At 43.3% G+C, this 18,038-nt stretch overlaps 1 protein-coding gene across 2 annotated transcripts; it reads right to left on the minus strand.

The window, feature by feature from the left end:
- Positions 1-1,853: 1,853 nt before the first annotated feature.
- LOC117705175 (uncharacterized) lies at positions 1,854-16,495 on the minus strand. Of its 2 annotated transcripts, XM_034497521.2 has the most exons (6): positions 16,038-16,495; positions 12,953-13,030; positions 12,710-12,860; positions 8,592-8,691; positions 7,088-7,215; positions 1,854-4,941 (listed from the first exon to the last, which is right to left on the minus strand). In XM_034497521.2, exons 5-6 carry the CDS (start codon positions 7,197-7,199, stop codon positions 2,603-2,605), a joined length of 2,451 nt encoding a protein of 816 aa, XP_034353412.1. In that variant the 5' UTR covers positions 7,200-7,215; positions 8,592-8,691; positions 12,710-12,860; positions 12,953-13,030; positions 16,038-16,495; the 3' UTR covers positions 1,854-2,602. The 2 variants fall into 2 exon arrangements, with proteins under 2 accessions (XP_034353412.1, XP_076787343.1); XM_076931228.1 differs by lacking the exons at positions 8,592-8,691; positions 12,710-12,860; positions 12,953-13,030; positions 16,038-16,495 and adding an exon at positions 6,633-6,714 and having other exon boundaries at positions 1,854-4,637; positions 7,088-7,210.
- Between the last annotated feature and the right edge of the window lie 1,543 nt (positions 16,496-18,038).

Here is an 18,038-nt window from a genome sequence, read left to right on the forward strand (position 1 = left end):
CTGATAGGAAGGTGTCTCTCTTCTCAGTGGGTTGTTAAAGTGGAGGGAGCTGGGCATGGGTGACATACATAATACACACACACACAATCTATATATACTTGTGACATATATATATATATATATATATATATGTGCATGTGTATCTCAAGTAAATTTTGTCATGATAAATAATTGAAAGTAATTTGCAGCAAAATGTGCCTCCCTACATGAGGGTTGGGCCTTGAGATTGTGGTCAGATCTATACCAGTGTATCTAGAAATCTAAACAAGAAACCCCCAGTGGGCTCTTCAGGTCCTGCTACTGTCTTGTGACTCAGGTTAAGTCAGTTTGACCTCCAGTTATCCCATTTCCAGGTGGGGTGAGAACAGGCGATTGCTAGGAAAGCCCATGTCAGACCTTGGCCCCATCCCCACAGCCTTCATGTCTGCTCTACCTGACTCCTTCCACTGCCTGTCTTGGGTTGACCACCTGACTTTCAAAGATCCTCCCATCTTTTCTTGACCCCTCCATATCCCTGACTCAGGCACCCTGGGAAGTGAGATAAAGGTCTACCACTTGGGTTCTTGGTGGAGTTGAAGAACTGCATGAGCAGAGGTACGGATAAATGGGCTTTTAAAATTCTTCCCCAGTCACTTTGAGGTTTTAGAATCATGGCAGCGAATTCTAGGAAGAAATATCCACATATTTCCCAGTTTTTCTTTCATTAAGCAAATTAAGTATCACGTAAAGACTGGAAGCAAAAGCCAGGCAGTGGTGGCACATGCCTTTAATCCCAGCACTTGGGAGGCAGAGGCAGGCGTATTTCTGAGTTCGAGGCCAGCCTGGTCTACAGAGTGAGTTCCAGGACAGCCAGGGCTACACAGAGAAACCCTGTCTCGAAAACAACAAAACAAAACAAAACAAAAAATGTTGGATCCTCTCTGCAGTCAAACAGGAAACACTAGAGGACCTGGGTCAGTCTCCATAACGCAGTCTTGCATGAGTGTGGACTCATAATGGTAAATAGGGAAAACATTCTAGAGTGAACAAAAGACAAGTAAAATATACAAGGAGTGCCTCAGAGGATAAAACAAAGGAGAGGCTCAGATTTGAAGCCAAGCAGGCAGGGAGGATCTACACAGAGGTATCATGGAAGAAGGGCACGCAGGAGCAAGCTTCCAGATAAAACAAACTGTGCTCTTTGCAGAGGCACAACAGATGAAAAGGCCCTGAAGCCAGAAACCAACTGCTGTTTGAGGAACATGGGAGAGAAGGGCGCTGTGGACTGTATCATATGAAGGTGGGCAGAGCATACGGTGAACCAGTGGTTCTCAACCTGTGGGTCACGGACCCTTTGATAACCCTCTAGCTCCAAAAATATATACGCTACAATTAATAACAGTAGCAAAATTACAGTTATAAAGTAGCAACGAAATATTGGGGGTCACCATAGCATGAGGAACTGTATTAAAGGGTCGCGGTGTTAGGGCGGTTGAGAACCACTGCAACACTGCTTGGTGTGTCTCCCTCCCCTCCACCCATCCTCACCAAGTCAGGGACTCAGCCAGGTTCAGCATCTCATTACTACACCTATGAATGTACATCAAAGTGATTTCTAAAGAGGGGTTCTCACTGAGACGCCACATCTAGCTGAGGAAATGTTAGCCAATGATGGCTGCTGATAGCAGGGCAGCCTCTACTCAACCTATGTACATACAGGCATTTAGCTAACTCCCCAACCCCGGGCTGATCTAATGAGCTGATTTATGAGATCACTGAGGACATGTGAGTGTAGAAAACTGGGACAAGGGTCTTAATTTGACCCAGGTGATCAAGCCTTCCTGAGGGTAAGAGAAATTCAAAAAACATGTTACTTGAGGTAGGAGAGAACGTGTTGGTTGTTTTTAACAAAGAAAGTACTGGTAGTTTATAAAGTCTGTTACAGATCCTGGTGTAAATGACAATGGGAAGTCCATGTACACTCTCAAGTTTGTGTCATGATATGTCTTTACTGTGGTCTTCCTCTCCTGTTTTTTGAAACAGTGTCTTACCCTGTAGCTCAGACTTGCTTTGAACTCATGGGGACCCTCCTGCCTCAGCTCTTCCCAAAGGCTGGAATTACTGGCATGAAATGCCATACCTAGGCCTGTAGTGTACCTCTCTCAACAGAAGGACCGGGTATGTTAGATCCAACCAAGAATGCAAACACACCCAGGGTCTCTTAATGTTTGCAGCAAACCACTGACGGAGAGAAGCCACTCCTTGTCATGTACATTATATTACCATTTAATCCGCTGTTGGTGTACATATTCCACCAACAGGGTTTTGCATCAGCATGAGTTGACACAATCTTTCTTGTGAAGAACTTGATAAGTGTTCCACTGTGGTTTTTTTCCATGAGAAAGCTTCTTCTATTGTGTCAAATTGATGCAATTTCTCCTCAGCAATAGAAATGTCCTTCCCCGTCATCCATTCAGTGCCTTCTCTGAGATCCTTTTCTGAGCAGTGATGTGTGGCACTGTCATGTGACATTTTTTACTTACAATAATACACACACTATTCTGTTCCATAGAGACAGTAATTACAGTAAGCCATGTCCTCGGTGAGTTCTCGCTCACACTGCTTAGGTGTGAACACTCTGATGCATGCTGAGCACTGACTTCTGGACAAAGCCTTTCCCACAGACTACACACTTATACGGTTTCTCTCCGGTGTGTGTTGTTTGGTGTTTATTCAAATTGGACCTATCGGTGAAGGCCTTCCCACACTCAGCACACCTGTACGGCTTCTCTCCGGTATGAATTCGCTGATGTACTTGGAGCTGGGATTTCTTAGTAAAGGATTTCCCGCAGTCACTGCAATCGTAAGGCTTTTCCCCAGTGTGGATTCTGTGGTGTGTAATCAACTCTGACTTCTGCCTGAAGGACTTCCCACACTCAGAACACACATATGGCTTCTCTCCGGTGTGAGTCTTTTGGTGCTTACTGAGATTTGACCTGCCACTAAAGGCTTTCCCACACTCGGCACACACATAAGGTTTCTCACCCGTGTGGACTGGCCGGTGCACCAGGAGCTGCGACTTAGAGGTAAAGGACTTCCCACAGTCGCTGCATCCGTAAGGTTTCTCGCCAGTATGGATTCGCTGATGGGTGATGAAGTTGGACTTCCGGATGAACGCTCTCCCGCACTCGGCGCACACGTAGGGTTTCTCCCCCGTGTGGATTTTCTGGTGCACAATGAGTATCGATTTCTGGTTGAAGGCTTTCCCACAGTCATAGCATTTGTACTGTCTCTCTCCGGTGTGAATCTTCTGGTGTATATTGAGGTGTGATTTCTGTGTGAAGGCTTTCCCACAGGTGCTACATACATATGGTTTCTCTCCAGTATGTATTCTCTGGTGTGTAACCAGGTCTGACCTCTGAGCGAAGGCTTTTCCACACCTTGAACAGACATAGGATTTCTCCCCTGTATGAGTTTTCTGATGTGTGATGAGATTTGACCTGTTGGCAAAGGCCTTCCCACATTTAACGCACACGTACGGCTTTTCCCCTGTATGAATTCGCTTGTGTACATGGAGTTGCGACTTGGAAGTAAAGAGTTTCCCACAGTGACCACATTTGTAAGGTTTCTCTCCAGTGTGAATTACCTGGTGTGCAACCAAGTGTGCCTTCTGGACGAAAGCCAGCCCACACTTCACACACACATACGACTTCTCTCCTGTGTGGATTCTTCGGTGCACGGTGAGGGCTGACTTCTGGGTGAAGGCTTTACCACAGTCCCCACACTGGTAAGGCTTCTCTCCGGTGTGAGTTCTCTGATGGATGATTAGCTCCGACCTGTAGGTAAAGGCCTTCCCACATTCAGTGCAGACGGACGATTTCTCTCTCATTTGAACTTTCTTACCTGTAAGGAGGTTGGAACTGCTGTTAAAGGTTTCCCTGTGGTCCGGAGATACACAGGGCCTCACTCTTGAGTGACTTCGTTGATGGACCTGGAGTTGGGACTTAGAAACGAAGGATTTGCCACAGCTGTCACACTTGAATGGCTTTTCTCCAGTGTGAATTCTTCGGTGTGCGACCAGGTGTGTCTTCTGGATAAAAGCCTGTCCACATACAATACAAACATAGGCCCTCTCTCCTGTGTGGATTTTCTGGTGCATCTTGAGTGTGGACTTTTGTGTGAAGGCCTTGCCACAGTCGACACAGCCGTGACATTTCTCTCCTGTATGGATCTTCTGATGTATCCTGAGATCTGAGTTGTAAGAGAAGCCTTTCCCACAGCTGCCACATTCATAGAGCTTTTCCCCAGTGTGAATCCTCTGATGCCTGAAGAGAGAAGACACTTGGAAAAAGGACTTTCCACAGTCACTGCATTTATAGGGCTTCTCTCTAGTGTGGGTTTTTTGATGTGTGAGGAACTCTGACTTCTGAGGACATGCCTTCCCACATTCAACGCACACGTAGAGTGTTTCTCCTGTAGGAGATTTCACATGTACTCTGACCTGTGACTTCTGGGTAAAAATCTTTCCAAATTCAGCACATTCATATGATTTGTCCCCAATATGAATTTTCTGATACTGACAAGGTACTTGTTCGTAACTGAGGACTTTTCCACATTGATTATGGTCCCGAAATTTCTCTCCTGTTAGCATATGTTTGCTGTTGGTATAGGATGAAATTTTACCATACTCGGTAATCTTTTTAATTCTCTTCAGCCCATTACTTTCATTATAAGTCTGTAAATCTAAATTATGCTTCAGCTCATTCGCGAATGGGTCACAGTGACGGGGCTTCTTGGGAGAGAGAACGATGTATGAGTTCACGTGGATCACCTTTCTAATGCCCGAGTATTCACAACGACTCTCTGCACCCAGTGTCTTCTTGATGAAAACCATATCACTTGCTGATTTACGTTCTATTTGCTGACAGGTCTTTTTCTGGTCACCAATCTGCTGTAGTTCTTCTAGAATGAAATATGAGAAAACATCATTTGTAAAAAAACAAAAAACAAATAAACAAAAAAACAACAAAAAAAAACCTACCTTCTTGCTGGATATGCAAAGAGGCTTTTTCTGAATTCCCTGCTCTAAAGCTAAGTTCCTTTCTGAAGGAGAAGCAAGCGATTTCAGTTCACAGTGCAGCAAGATGGCAGGGCACACATGGCTCATTCAGAACAAGCGGGGGGGGGGGGGGGGGGGCAATTTGATGAAGAAGGCTGTGAAGGACAAGAAACATCCAACATCCAGGTATCCCATACAGCAGTTAGACGGAACAGCCAGGTAGATGCATCACATGAGGCGGATATGAGAGAAAGCTGACACGCCTATAAAATGTTACATGGCTCTAATTTATCTTAACTTTCTGACGCAGATGATTTTCACATGTCTCTGTTATATAAATCAGTGCTCCATGGCAGGGAGGTGAGGATGTGAGCTCCGTCTATCATAAGTCCAAGATAGAATTAGAATTAAAACGTATACATTTACATTTATACAGTGTGTGTGTATATATATATATATATATATATATATATATGCTATACATTTATAATAATTAAATGCAGGTCTCATAAGTGAAGTACAGTAATAAAATAGCAACAACAACAAAACTCAGCTAACCAGGAAGACAGACCCTGTCAAATGTGGACTCACTCAGGCAAGATTAAAATGAAGTTTTATAAAAAGTGATTAAGAATGTCAAACACAGGTTTGGAGAGATGGCTCAGTGGTTAAGAACGCTGACTGCTCTTCCAGAGGTCCTGAGTTCAATTCCCAGCAACTCATAACCATCTGTAATGGGATCTGATGCCCTCTTCTGGTGTGTCTAAAGACAGCTACAGTGTATTCATATACATACATACATACATACATACATACAACTTAAAAAATCGTGTCAAATACAGCAGACAGATACTACCAAAGGTTAAGTGACAAGGATCCCCAAGTCATAAGCTCAGGAAAGGTACAGTAAACTGGAAGCAATGAGAATCTCACACAGTGACAGGAAAACAGAGGGAAGGGAGTTAGCTGAGGCAGAGACGCAGCCTATCACAGGACAGAAGGAAGGGGCAGGCAGGAGTACGAATATGCATATCACAAAGCAATTATGAAGGAAGATTCATAAATACCTGTGTATGCAAATAAAGACTAGCCAGACAGCGGTGGTGCATGCCTTTAATCCTAGCATTTGGGAGGCAGAGGCAGGCGGATTTCTGAGTTCGAGGCCAGCCTGGTCTACAGAGTGAGTTCCAGGACAGCCAGGGCTACACAGAGAAACCCTGTCTCGATACAACAAGAAAAACCAATGAATAAATACATAAAGACTAAAGCTGTGGGGAAAGTGTGAAGAAAAAAGTTTCAAAAAAAAAAAAAAAAAAGAGTTAACAAAAGATAGAGTTAGATTCACACACAATAGAATCTAAAGCCAAGAAGACAGCAATGACAGGGTCATCTGGGTGGAAGGCATCCAGGAACCGGAGGCATCACTGTCAAGGGTCCTCAGCAATACGAATTATCTAGAACTTTCCCCAGAAGCCATCTTAATAGCATTTCTAAGGTGCCAACGGACGCAAGACAGCTGAGATGTTTCCCTCCTGCTTCACTGGGGCTCTCTTGTCTCCCACCTGAACAGGCCATGCTTCCTCGCCTACAGTGCCAACAGGGGCTCTCATTCTGTAATGTCCAAGTTTCCTTCCCTCGAACCATCGTGAAAACCTCTGTCTTGGGAACTTGATACCCTGTCCATGGAAAATGATAAAAGACTAGGCCCAACTACTCATGCCCCCAGCCCAGGCAGCAGTCCTGTTGTTCAGCGAGCGTCGGTTCGCTCGACAGTTACAAGTACTCACTTTCACCTTGAAGGTTTAGTCATAGCATCCACATTGAGCACTCACAAACGCCTGTAAATATAGTTCTAGGGGATCTGATGCCGTCTTCTGGTCTCCATAGATACTGTAACACATGTGAGCACCCTCACGACACACACACACACACACACAAACAAAAAAATAAATCTTAAAAGATTCTTAAGATGCCTTAGAGCAGGCATGCAACTGAGAATAGAACATGCTCAGTGAGGCTTCCTTTCCAACACAAGGCGACTCTGCTTACCCACTGAGCGCAGGTGGCTGTAGGTCTCCTGCATCACATCCGGGTAGAGACTTCTTTGAGCAGGGTCTAGATGCTGCCACTCCTCTCTGCTGAAATCTATAGTCACATCCATGAAGGACACTAATTTCCTGTAAGAGCAAATTCCTTCAGAGTAAACACACTGGAGAGGGGACGGGAGGGTGGAAAAACATATTTAGAAATAAGGAGCATGGGTTTTGTTTCGTCTTCAGTTCATTCATGAGAGCCCCTGGGGTGAGACCCAGCAAGATGGCCAAGTAGAAACTGTAACACACATCCAGCAAAGTAACAAAGAAACTACTGTGTTTTGATGGAAGAACTGAAGACAAAGGCTAGAGGACATCCTGGAAACCAGGAGGACCACAGGAGAGAACAAACCCCAATGGCTCACCACTGCCGTCCAAGCCCCTAGTAGCCGTCAGCTCCAAACCAGGAGGGTAAAAAGATCCCAGCTACCATCGTCACCTTGGACTCTGTAATGGTTATGTTTGTCAACCAAACACGATTTAGAATTGTGGAAAGAAAGTACCAGTGAGGGACTGTCTGGATCAAGTTGGTCCGTGGGAGGCTGTCTTGATTAGGTTAGTTGACAGCAGCCACTGTGATTTGTACCATTCCCTAGGTAGGGGATCCAGGACTACAGAAGTGGTGGGTGGGGGTGGGGAGGCAGAGCAAAGTAAGCATGCATACATTTATTCTCTTTGCTCTGGATTGCAGGTGTGACTAGCTGTTTCAAGTTCCTCACACATTGACATCCCAACTTGATGATTGTAATTTTTGATTGGGAGCCAAATAAATCCTTTCTCTATTATGTTACTTTAGTGAGGGTATTTTATCACAGAAATAGGAAACGGAACAAGGGCAGACCTAAATCCTCAATCCTAGGGTGCTACCCCATCTTGTTGGGTATGGCTTGCTCCAGGGGCCTGGACACCACTTCAGCTCAGCCCTTGAAGGACAGGGTATAACAGGCAACTTGTAGGGGCAGAGAGAAAGACTTTACAATAGTTTGGTGCCATAGGTAGGATACAACAGAAGCCATCTTGGGGACAGTGGGCCAGCAGACACATGGATTAGTGGTGGTCTCCGTTCATTTTTATTTAAAGATACACTGATAAATAAATATTGTAATTTGTATCCGGCCGTTGCTACTTTGTGGGGTCTTCTTTTTTTCTACCTTTTTCTGCCTCTTTTTTTTCCCACCCTTTCAACCCCCTAATATTAGCTAGGAGAGAAATGAAGAGAGACGCAAAAGGGGGTGGTGTTATCATTAGACTACTTTCTGCTGATTGGGGGCAATCAGGTTTCTTGGGTTGAGTTTGATATTTGCAATCAGAATATCTAATTTCTCCTCCTTTCTTCTTTTTGCATGACTACTTAAGAAACTGCAACCAACCAACAAGCTACAACCCAACCCGCCTTTTGGGGCCCTAGCATTTATAGACCCTCTGAAAAGTCCCCAGAATGCCAAATGTTACACACTCACAGAAACTATCTGCAGCTGGCAAAATCACACTCCTGCTAGAGCGCAGGGCAAATCATGATCAGCTGCTGTGGACAGTCTGAAGGAGCTCCATGTCCCGCACCTGGGATTAAAACAAAAACATATTCTTACAACATTTCTGTGTTTTTTTTAAAAAAACCAAAATTCCAAAATTGTCACTACAGTAACTCTTTGTACATTATGACTATTATAAGTAAAAACCATCCTTCATTGTCTTAGGTGGCTTTCATCTCAAGATCCTGTTCCTAAATATGCAGCTGTAGGTTTCTTTGGGTTCCTACTTAGGAGCCAATCTTTTTCCACCCCTTTATTTCTGAGTAAGAAGAAAAGCAGCTGCTGGCAGTGGGGCCTGGTGCTCCTATCATGTGGGTTTCAGTGTTGCTGGGAGCTGTTTGATGGGATTATCTCGATCATGGTATTCTCCGTGGTGTTACACACACAACATGATCTCACAGACAGGAAACATTAAAGAAGACTCCCTGCAGCCACCTCAGCAGAAGACCAACCCACTCTGTAATGTCTGAGTACTGTTTAACTGTAAAAGCTAACCGTCCTCTTATTCCCACTTGTAACTGTGTATTTTTAATGTAGCTGTGCCCAAGTTCCCTGAAATAATGACTGAGACTTCTTATATATGAAGAAATGCATAAACCAAAACCTTTGCTCTGTTCACTGCCTAGCTCATACCTCAGTACCCAGTTTATTCTATTCTAAGCATGTCACATAGCTGGTTACCTTCTTCTCAGGTTCATGCCTGTCTGCTCCTTAGACTTTGGGGCTAATCTCCTCCAGTGCCTAACTATTTCCCAGAACTAACACTCACTCTCTCTCTCTCTCTCTCTCTCTCTCTCTCTCTCTCTCTCTCTCTTTCTTTCTGCCAGAACTCCCACTTCCTATTTCCTGACTCAGTTCATTAGCCATAGGCTTTTTTTAAATTGACATGTGAATGCTTTTATACAGTGCACAAGAGATTCTCTCTACACCCACTAATACAAATACCATATACAAGTGTACATTATATTTTATAATTTGCAAAACTGTGATGGTTGTGCTCAATTTATATCTAAGAGAAAAGAGCCTTTTAACTGGACAAAAAGGGGGAAATGCTGTGGGTTGCCCTGGTGCTGTTTGTATTCTAATGTTAATTCTGCTTCTCTCCTGCGAACCCTCTTCCCATTCTAACTTGTCAACTAAAGACTAGAGCCTGTGACTGGGCAGTGGAAGGGAAAGTCAAGCCCACTCTCCACTCTCCCGACTGCTTGAACTGCAGACTGCCTGAGATCAGTGCACACACTGCCAGCTGCAACCCAAACAAAAGACAGAGAGTCTGCTCAGAAGCACAGAAGCCATCACTACAATTAGGCCCTGCCTACAAATAAAAGAATCAGAGAGGACTGCAGTGTCCTGAACCAAACAGCAGAGGGAGACAAAGGTACAAAATGCTCCAGATCAAGTAAAAAGAATTATAAATTGATAATAAAGAAATAGAGTGATACTTAAACATGTGAAACACAATAAATACCTTTTGAGTTTTATGGGATGATATTTTGAATGGTTTAACAGGGGTGGAGTTAAAGGAAATTGACATCTTGTCAATTACAGTTATTATAATAGTGAATATCTTGGTTTACTATGTCTTCTTAAAAGACAAGGCCCTAGATTAAAAAAAAAAAAAAAAATTACAAGACTTAGGAAAGGGATTAGAGAAAATGCTGGAACTAAAAGTACAGGAATTTATAGGTCAAGATAAGCAACAGAGAGGAAAATGAAGGTTAGAGACAGGCGCTGGAAAGGATGTTAGAACAACGGATGCAGAAGTCATACATCAGCCTGAACAGCAAAGAGATAGTGATAAAATTTGCAAACAGAGTCTAGAGGATAATTTAGTAAAGTTAATAAATCAAAATAAGGTAGAGGCTGCAATATCAGAATTACAACATAAAGAGAAGCTAAGATTATGGAAGCAGGGCCCAGAACAGAAGATACAGGAAATTATACAGCAGCTTGAACAACAGCGAGAGAAATCTAAGACTTGGCAACATGGTGGCCTAGAGGGAACACTAGAACTAAATGCTCAGGAATTTCTAGGTCCTGATAAGCAACAGAGAGAGGAAAACGAAGGTTGGAAACAGGAGCTGGAAAAGATGCTAAAACAAAGGATGCAGCGGCTCACAGATCAGACTGGGCAGCAGAAACTAATGAGGATTAGAAACAAGGCTCAGAGGAGAACCTTTTAAAATTAATCAATCAAAATAAAATAGTCAGCAGAATATCAGAATTACAACATAAAGGAAAAATTAAAATGTGGAAGCAGAACCTTGAGCAGAGGATACAGGAACAACAAAAGGAGAGATACTGCATGGACACAGACCTTAAGAGAGAAGTCTGTAGCAGGATATTTCCCTGTTACATTGTATTTGCAGTGGAGCTCCGTGATTGGGCAGTAGAAGAGGTAGGCGGAGTGAGGAGTTGGGAGGAAAAGGAAGAGGAGGAAGGAGGAGAGAAAGCAACATGAAGAACCATGTATCTCCAGCAGTCCCAGGTAGCAATTTCTATCAAAAGGTTAAATATTGGGTAACAATTCTAATAGGTTGGGCATCTTGAATATTGAGCATTTCCAAATATATAAATCCACTGGATAATCTTTAAGCATTAGAGTCTTCATTCTACCAGGAACCACAAGCATAACAGATATTGTCTGGGGCTTAGCAGAGAACCATGAGGGTTTCGGGGCTGGCCCAAAATCTATGCTTTGGGCCATGGTATCTATGGAGCTGACTAGCAGAGACAGCAGCCATGTAAACGTCTCCTGGGTGCCAGGGCCAGTGCTTCTAGCTAGCCGAAGCTGTGGTCAGAGCGGGAACATCAAGAACATGGTGGCTGCCCGGGAACAAGCCAGACTGAGAGCCGTTTTTTAAGGTTTTCCCGTTTCAGGAATTTAAATTTTCAATTAAGGAAAATACTCAGGTAGAGATAGAAGATAAAATTAGAAAAAGCCAACCAAAGCTTATTAGAAGACAAACCTTAGTCTATCTGGTTAGTACACAACAAAGACCACCAGACAAAGATCAGGAATTTGAATGGCAATCCATGAATGTGTTAAAACTAAGAAAATTTAAGAAAAAATGTCACTAATTTTGGAATGCATTTGCCATTTGTAAAAAAAATCCTGACTTCTTGGGCTATTAAAAATAAAATAATCCCCCAAGACTGGAAGGATATGGCAAACGCAATACTAGCACCTGTGTCACATGTACAATGGTTCTCATGGTAGAAAGAAGAGACAAAGGAGATAGCACGACACAAGAGAGCCAGGGGTCGAGAGACTTCCAAAGATCAGCTGCTGGGTGAAGGTCGCTTTGCTGAGATAGAGGTGCAGGCTGTATATATTGAAGAAACCTTGGCATTGTGTTGCTTGGCAGCCTGTAGCCCGAGCTCAAGGGCCTGTGTGTGCTGTGATGGCATATGGAGACAGAAGACAGCTCTGTGGGGTCTGTTCTCTTTCCACTTTTATGTGGCTGCAGGAATTGAATTTAGGTCTCCAAGCTTATGGGGTAAGCATACATAGTGAGCCATCTCACTGAGTAAAAAGTTTAAAACCAAACCTTGAAATTAATGTCAATAGTGGTAACAGCAGCTCAACAGGGTCGGGGGAGGAGACAAAGTTGACAATGTTGCCCAAAAAGGAAAGCAGCAAGAATCGTGGAAGAAAAATAAAAATTGGAGACCTATTGTTAAGCAGAAATGTCAAGAACTGAATCAAGAGAATATTTGTGTTCCGTGTGGCGATTAGAAAAGAAATGGCACCACATTCCTTCAAAAACTCTATAAGGAAGTAGTTTCTACCAAGAATTGTATCCACAGACAACAGACAAACACGATGGGATGACAAACAACAGTCTTTCATTATGGTCTACTCACATTGCCTCTGGAGTGGGACATTTGCTCAGGTATTTCTTGATTTTCGATAAGTAGATTAGGATTGGTTTAGGGGTCTGGTTGCTCCCGTGGCCTGTCTGCTTCTCCTCTGAGACTCCAGTGGCACACCAGGAGCATCTGCTCCTTGGAGGAACTCCCACCCCAAGACTCCTCCTCCTAACCTCACAGGAGCTTCCGGTGTCCTCTGGGGCCCATGGTGTGGCTTCCAGGGTTGAAGTCCGGTCAGCTGGTTGATCACCATGGGTCCAGACCCTGTTCTCTCAGCAACCAGAAGCTCAGTGAGATCAGCCAGAGCTGTGAGGAGAGACAGCGCTGTGGGATGTGGTAGAAGATCTTGTAAGTAGCTAAGCACAGCCATACCAAGACACCCAGAATGGTCAAATCCTTAGTCATTAGACAGTTACCTGAAACGAATCCGGGGTACCTCAAGGTACAACAGAGCAGTCATTCTCAAACTTGAGCCATGTATGCACTCAAACGATCTAGAGGGGTTGTCGAAATACGGTTAAAAACTTTTCAGCCTCACTCCCGTGACTTCTGCTCCAGCAGGTCTAGGGATCTGAGAACCTGTGCTTCTAACTAGTCTCCATAATTATGCTGGAACTTTTGTACCGGGACTACTCTCAAGAAACAGTGCAGGGAGAATAGAACATTTAAGAAAATCTGGGTCTGAGGAAACATCTTAGAGGGTAAAGCACCTGCTGCCAACTTTGACAACCTGAGTCTCATCCCCAAGACACACACAGAGAAAGGAAAGCATTGGCCCCACAATTGTCATCTCCCTTCACACCACACCATGACATGTGCGCTGCACATACACTAAATCAAGGCCAAAAAAAGTCAAACAGCTATACCCAAGACATTCATTTTGTAATGCTGCTATCACTGGCTTCTGCCTGGAAAGAAACAAACTAGATAAACCCTCACTCGCTGTTCAGCAGACACACCCAGGAAGGCCTGAAAATCAATAGAGGTACTTTTAGACACTGGTGGATAGCCCCAGCCTTGTATTTTGATGCTAATTCCAGTTTCCTGGGAGGGAGGGGCTGCAGAGGAGGAGTGACTCAGTACACAGGTGACTTCTAGTGAACCTTCTGTCCACTTTAATTTGTAAAATAAAGGCTACAGCCAGTGATTGGGCAGAGAAGGGGAGGTGGAGAAAAAAGGCTTGGGGGAGAAGAGAGAGAGGAAAGGCAACAGAGGAGCAGGAGGTGGAAGGACAGTGGAGGAGAAGCACGTGGCCTGGAAAAACTGCAAGTTATAAGGGATCTCATGGCTGGGGAACAGAGTAGTGTAATGGCAAATCTGCCCAATCTAGGCGTGCAGTTTATATCCATAATTATTGAGTTGTGTTTTCTTTAACTGGACTTATTTTGGGTTGGAGATTTATAACAAGACATCCCCTCCCAGTATTAAAATATATTCTTGGAGTCTGTATTTGTGTAATGCTGTGTGAGGGACTATGAATGGTGCTGATACAGAGGCAGACACACACTAAAGTCTAATCATGCAGATTAGACCCATGACAGACAGAAACAGAACTTCATCCAAGTCCACACTGTGAGACCAATGAGTTTATGGGGCTTGCTTACAGAGCACAGGTGAGGGGTTACTGAAAGGAGCATGGGTGACCCCCAAAACAGCTACATCATATTAAAAGTCTCACCCCTTCATAGATGACAACCTCTTGGGCGTTATAGCAAGTCCTGTTTTTAATTCATCTTCCACTTCTCATATCTGTAGCATCTCCCAAGACCCCCTGCATCTAGAGGAGGGAGTGAAGGTCCCAGGGAATATCAACAACTCCATGACAGAACCACAGGCCTGTCACTTATAGTTCTGCTCCAGCTGTCAGAATCTGGAGCGAAGTCCAAGATGGCATCTAGTTATGCCCAGAGGAAAAAGCTTCCATACACAGCACACATAAGAGGAAACCTAGAAGCTATGAAAGAAAGACTACACACTTCTGAACAGGCCATAATATATGATAAAATATGCCATGATAGGCGTGGGCAACAAGATGACCAAGTTGGTAAAGGCACTTGTCACCAAGCCTAAAGACCCAAGTGTATCCCAGGACCCACATGGGAAAGAAAAAGAAAACCAACTCCCATGGGTTATTCTCTGACTTCCAGACTTGTGACATGGAAAGTCTGCTGCCCCCCCACACACACACACACAAACAAACAGCTTTAATGCATGTATATGTAGTGTGGCTGGGCCTGGAGGCTGTCACTCAGGGTTAGAGCATTTGCCTAGCATGCTTGAGGTCCTGGGTCCAATCTCCAGTTTAAAAGAAAAAAGGAAAAGAAAAAAAAACACAAAATAATGATAAATATTATTTTCATCATGAAATCCATAGGTTCTTTCTAATATTTTATTAAAAAGAAAGAAAGAAAGAAACCTAGCAATTGCTTTTAAAAAGCTAAGGGGTAAGAACTGAACAAAAGATAGAAAACTTGCAAAACGTTAAGATATTTGTGAAAACAAGCTTTTACAAACGGATGGTGGGCACTCGAATTGCTAATAATATCCCTTGTATGACTTAGTCATACCTAGTACTAAAAATAACTGGAAGGAGGTAGTAAGGGTTGGTGAGATCAAAATACATTGTATACATATATAGAATCTTTAAAGAATAAATATATTTTGTAAAAATACATGTAAGTGCTGATAACAATATAACTTCAAACATATAAACCAGAAATGGACCTAGGAGAGATGGACAAATCGCCTTTCTGTTGTGAGCAATATACCTCCACCACAACTAAGCAGACAAAAAAAGAAGAAAAAATCTGTAACGTCTGCTTGTGTAGTGGTGCGAGCATTTAATTCCAGAACTCCAGAGGTAGAGACAGGTGGATCTCTGTGAGTTCGAGACCAGCCTGATCTACAGAGTGAGTTCCAGGACAGCCAGGGCTCCAAAAAACAAAACTGTAAGGTCATATGATAGAGATATTAAAATATCTATCACAATACAGTTAATTGGGGGAACAATTATGTACTGTGACATTTATAAAAAGTAATTATAGTATCGACCATAACGCATTTTTCAACTCGACCAACTACCCAGAGATATCATCTGAAACAGAAAATGCATTTCCAAATGACGCCTGGATCAAAGAAAACATTAAAAAAGAAAACCATTTATATTTAAACAACAATAAAAAAAAATCTACAGATAAATACATAAGAATGTAAAGTCTTACATTAACCAAGGATAAAAATTAATGAGCTAAACTTTCGGATTAGAAGGCAAAGTGATCACAAACCCCACAGGCCGCTCATCACATTCCCTAACATCACTCACAAGTCATGACAATCACACATCACCCGGCCAACCTCCCACTTGCAAAATTCAGAGTCCCGTTATTTTGGTCTGAGAAACCTTTGCCACTGACAACCATCAACGGAGCAGACAGCACCCCTTCACTAACACCCAACATAAACACACGCTACTGACTCCACAGAATTTTAGTTGAAACCAACCGGAATCATCTCCGAAGGCTTCTTGCTCTTAAGATTGAATGGAAACAGCGCGGGGGCGGGGTTGGGGGAAAACCACCTTCAAGGGCCAAGGTCACTTCCGGTCCTTAAAAAAAAAAAATCCTCTGACTATTAGTACTGCGCATGCTCAACGTTAGCTGCATTGCCAGAGACTCCAACTACCCACAGCGTGCATTTATAACTTCAAGAGCCTTTGTATACAAGTCCTTAAGAGGAACATGGGCGCGCCCGTAGGTGCTGTGTAGGACGCCATCTTCGAAACTTATCCATTCCGTATAGAAGAGGAATAGCTATCCAGCCAGATTACACAGAATGAGATTAAAGAACGTAGATCCAAGCACTGTGGCCCTTGTCTGTGCATCATCCGATAAGAGGCAGCTCCTCTCGACATAAGGTCAAGAGTTCTGTTACACTTAGCAACTAGGTTTTAGTTGCCACTCTGAGTACCCCCGCCCTCTGCTGGAAGAAACCATGCGGTACAGGGGATCTGGAGAGGAGAAGCGGGCGTGTGGGAGAAACCATTTGGAAATGAGGGGAGAAATGAAAGTGGTAAGATCTACTTTACAGAAAAATCATTCATGAAAAAGGTAGACAATTCAGAATGGGACTCTGCTCCTGAGGAAAAAAAAAAAAAAACCAGCAAGCCCAAGAGCATGAGAGTCAGTATCAGAGGCAACTGGAAGAGCGTCAAAATCTTGAATAGGACAAACCACATTGGGAAATAAGGTAGAAGCTGGGGGAAATCCCGTGGGAGAATACCACTGGGAAGGGAGCCGTCAGGGTGTCCTTAAGAAAGACAGAGTAGAATGCAGGTGTGAAGCGCGTTCATTTCTGTTATTCTCCACTCTAACCACCTCAAGTGAAATAGTAGTAAAAGAATAGTTTAATTGTCAGGCGTGATGGCTCACACTCGTAGTCTCAAGACTCTGCAAGATGAAGCAATAGGTCAGGCTGAGATATATGTAGAAGGAGGTAGGGAGAGGGAGGAAAGAAAGAATGTAATAGGACCAACGAGTTGACTAAAAGCACCTAACATTAAAATATAATGTATAGATAGCAATGCCCTTAGTGCGTAAATGAAGCCCTGATTTGATACCATGGCTCACCCTCTAAATATCTAATTAAACTCAAAAGACTGACATTACAAGCTGAACAGTGTCTCCGGCATTAGATGTTCAGACTGTTCTTGCCTAGGACCGGAGTTCTGTTCCCAGGCCCCACAACAGGTAGCTCACAAATGGGTCTGTAACTCTAGGTGATGTGACATCCCCTTCTGGCCTCTACAGGCACGGATGTATGAGTTAAAGCACATACAGAAAAACAGTAAAACAAAACTTTTTAAAAGTAATGACAAAAACCAGCGATGGTGGCACACACCTTTAATCCCGGCACTAGAGAAGTAGAGGCAAGCAGAACTCTGAATTCGAGGACAGTCTGGTCTACAGAATGAGTTCCAGGACAGCCAAGGCTATGCAGAGAAACCCTGTCTCGAAAAACTAAGAGGGGGAAAAAAAGAGATAGAGAGAGAAGATTTGTTCACAAACGCCTCTATCTGCTTTATTAAAATCAACTAATCTAGAGATTACTGTAACAACCACAAACATGTGACTGGATATAAAAACTCATACACATAACTCATAAAATAGAATATTGTTCAGCTAAGAAAGGAAATAGTTAGGTAGTAATGAGTCCCATAAACACCAAAGTTAAAAAATGACCTAGTATGTGATGAAACTTGCCTTTAGTCCGAGCATTTGTGAGACGGACGAACTAATCTATGTGAGATTAGTGCAAACCAAGTCTGCATAGTGACTTGTAGGTCAGCCTAGAGTGAGACCCAGACTCAAAATAAATAAAAATTCGAAGAGAAATGTTTTCACTACGCTATAACAGAACCCTATACCTACTCGGGAACAACCACTCGTTTACAATATTTATTCTTTTTTATATATGCCACCTAAATGGATCATATAAATTCTATGG

Source organism: Arvicanthis niloticus, chromosome 1, assembly GCF_011762505.2.
Source record: "Arvicanthis niloticus isolate mArvNil1 chromosome 1, mArvNil1.pat.X, whole genome shotgun sequence".
NCBI lineage: Eukaryota > Metazoa > Chordata > Mammalia > Rodentia > Muridae > Arvicanthis > Arvicanthis niloticus.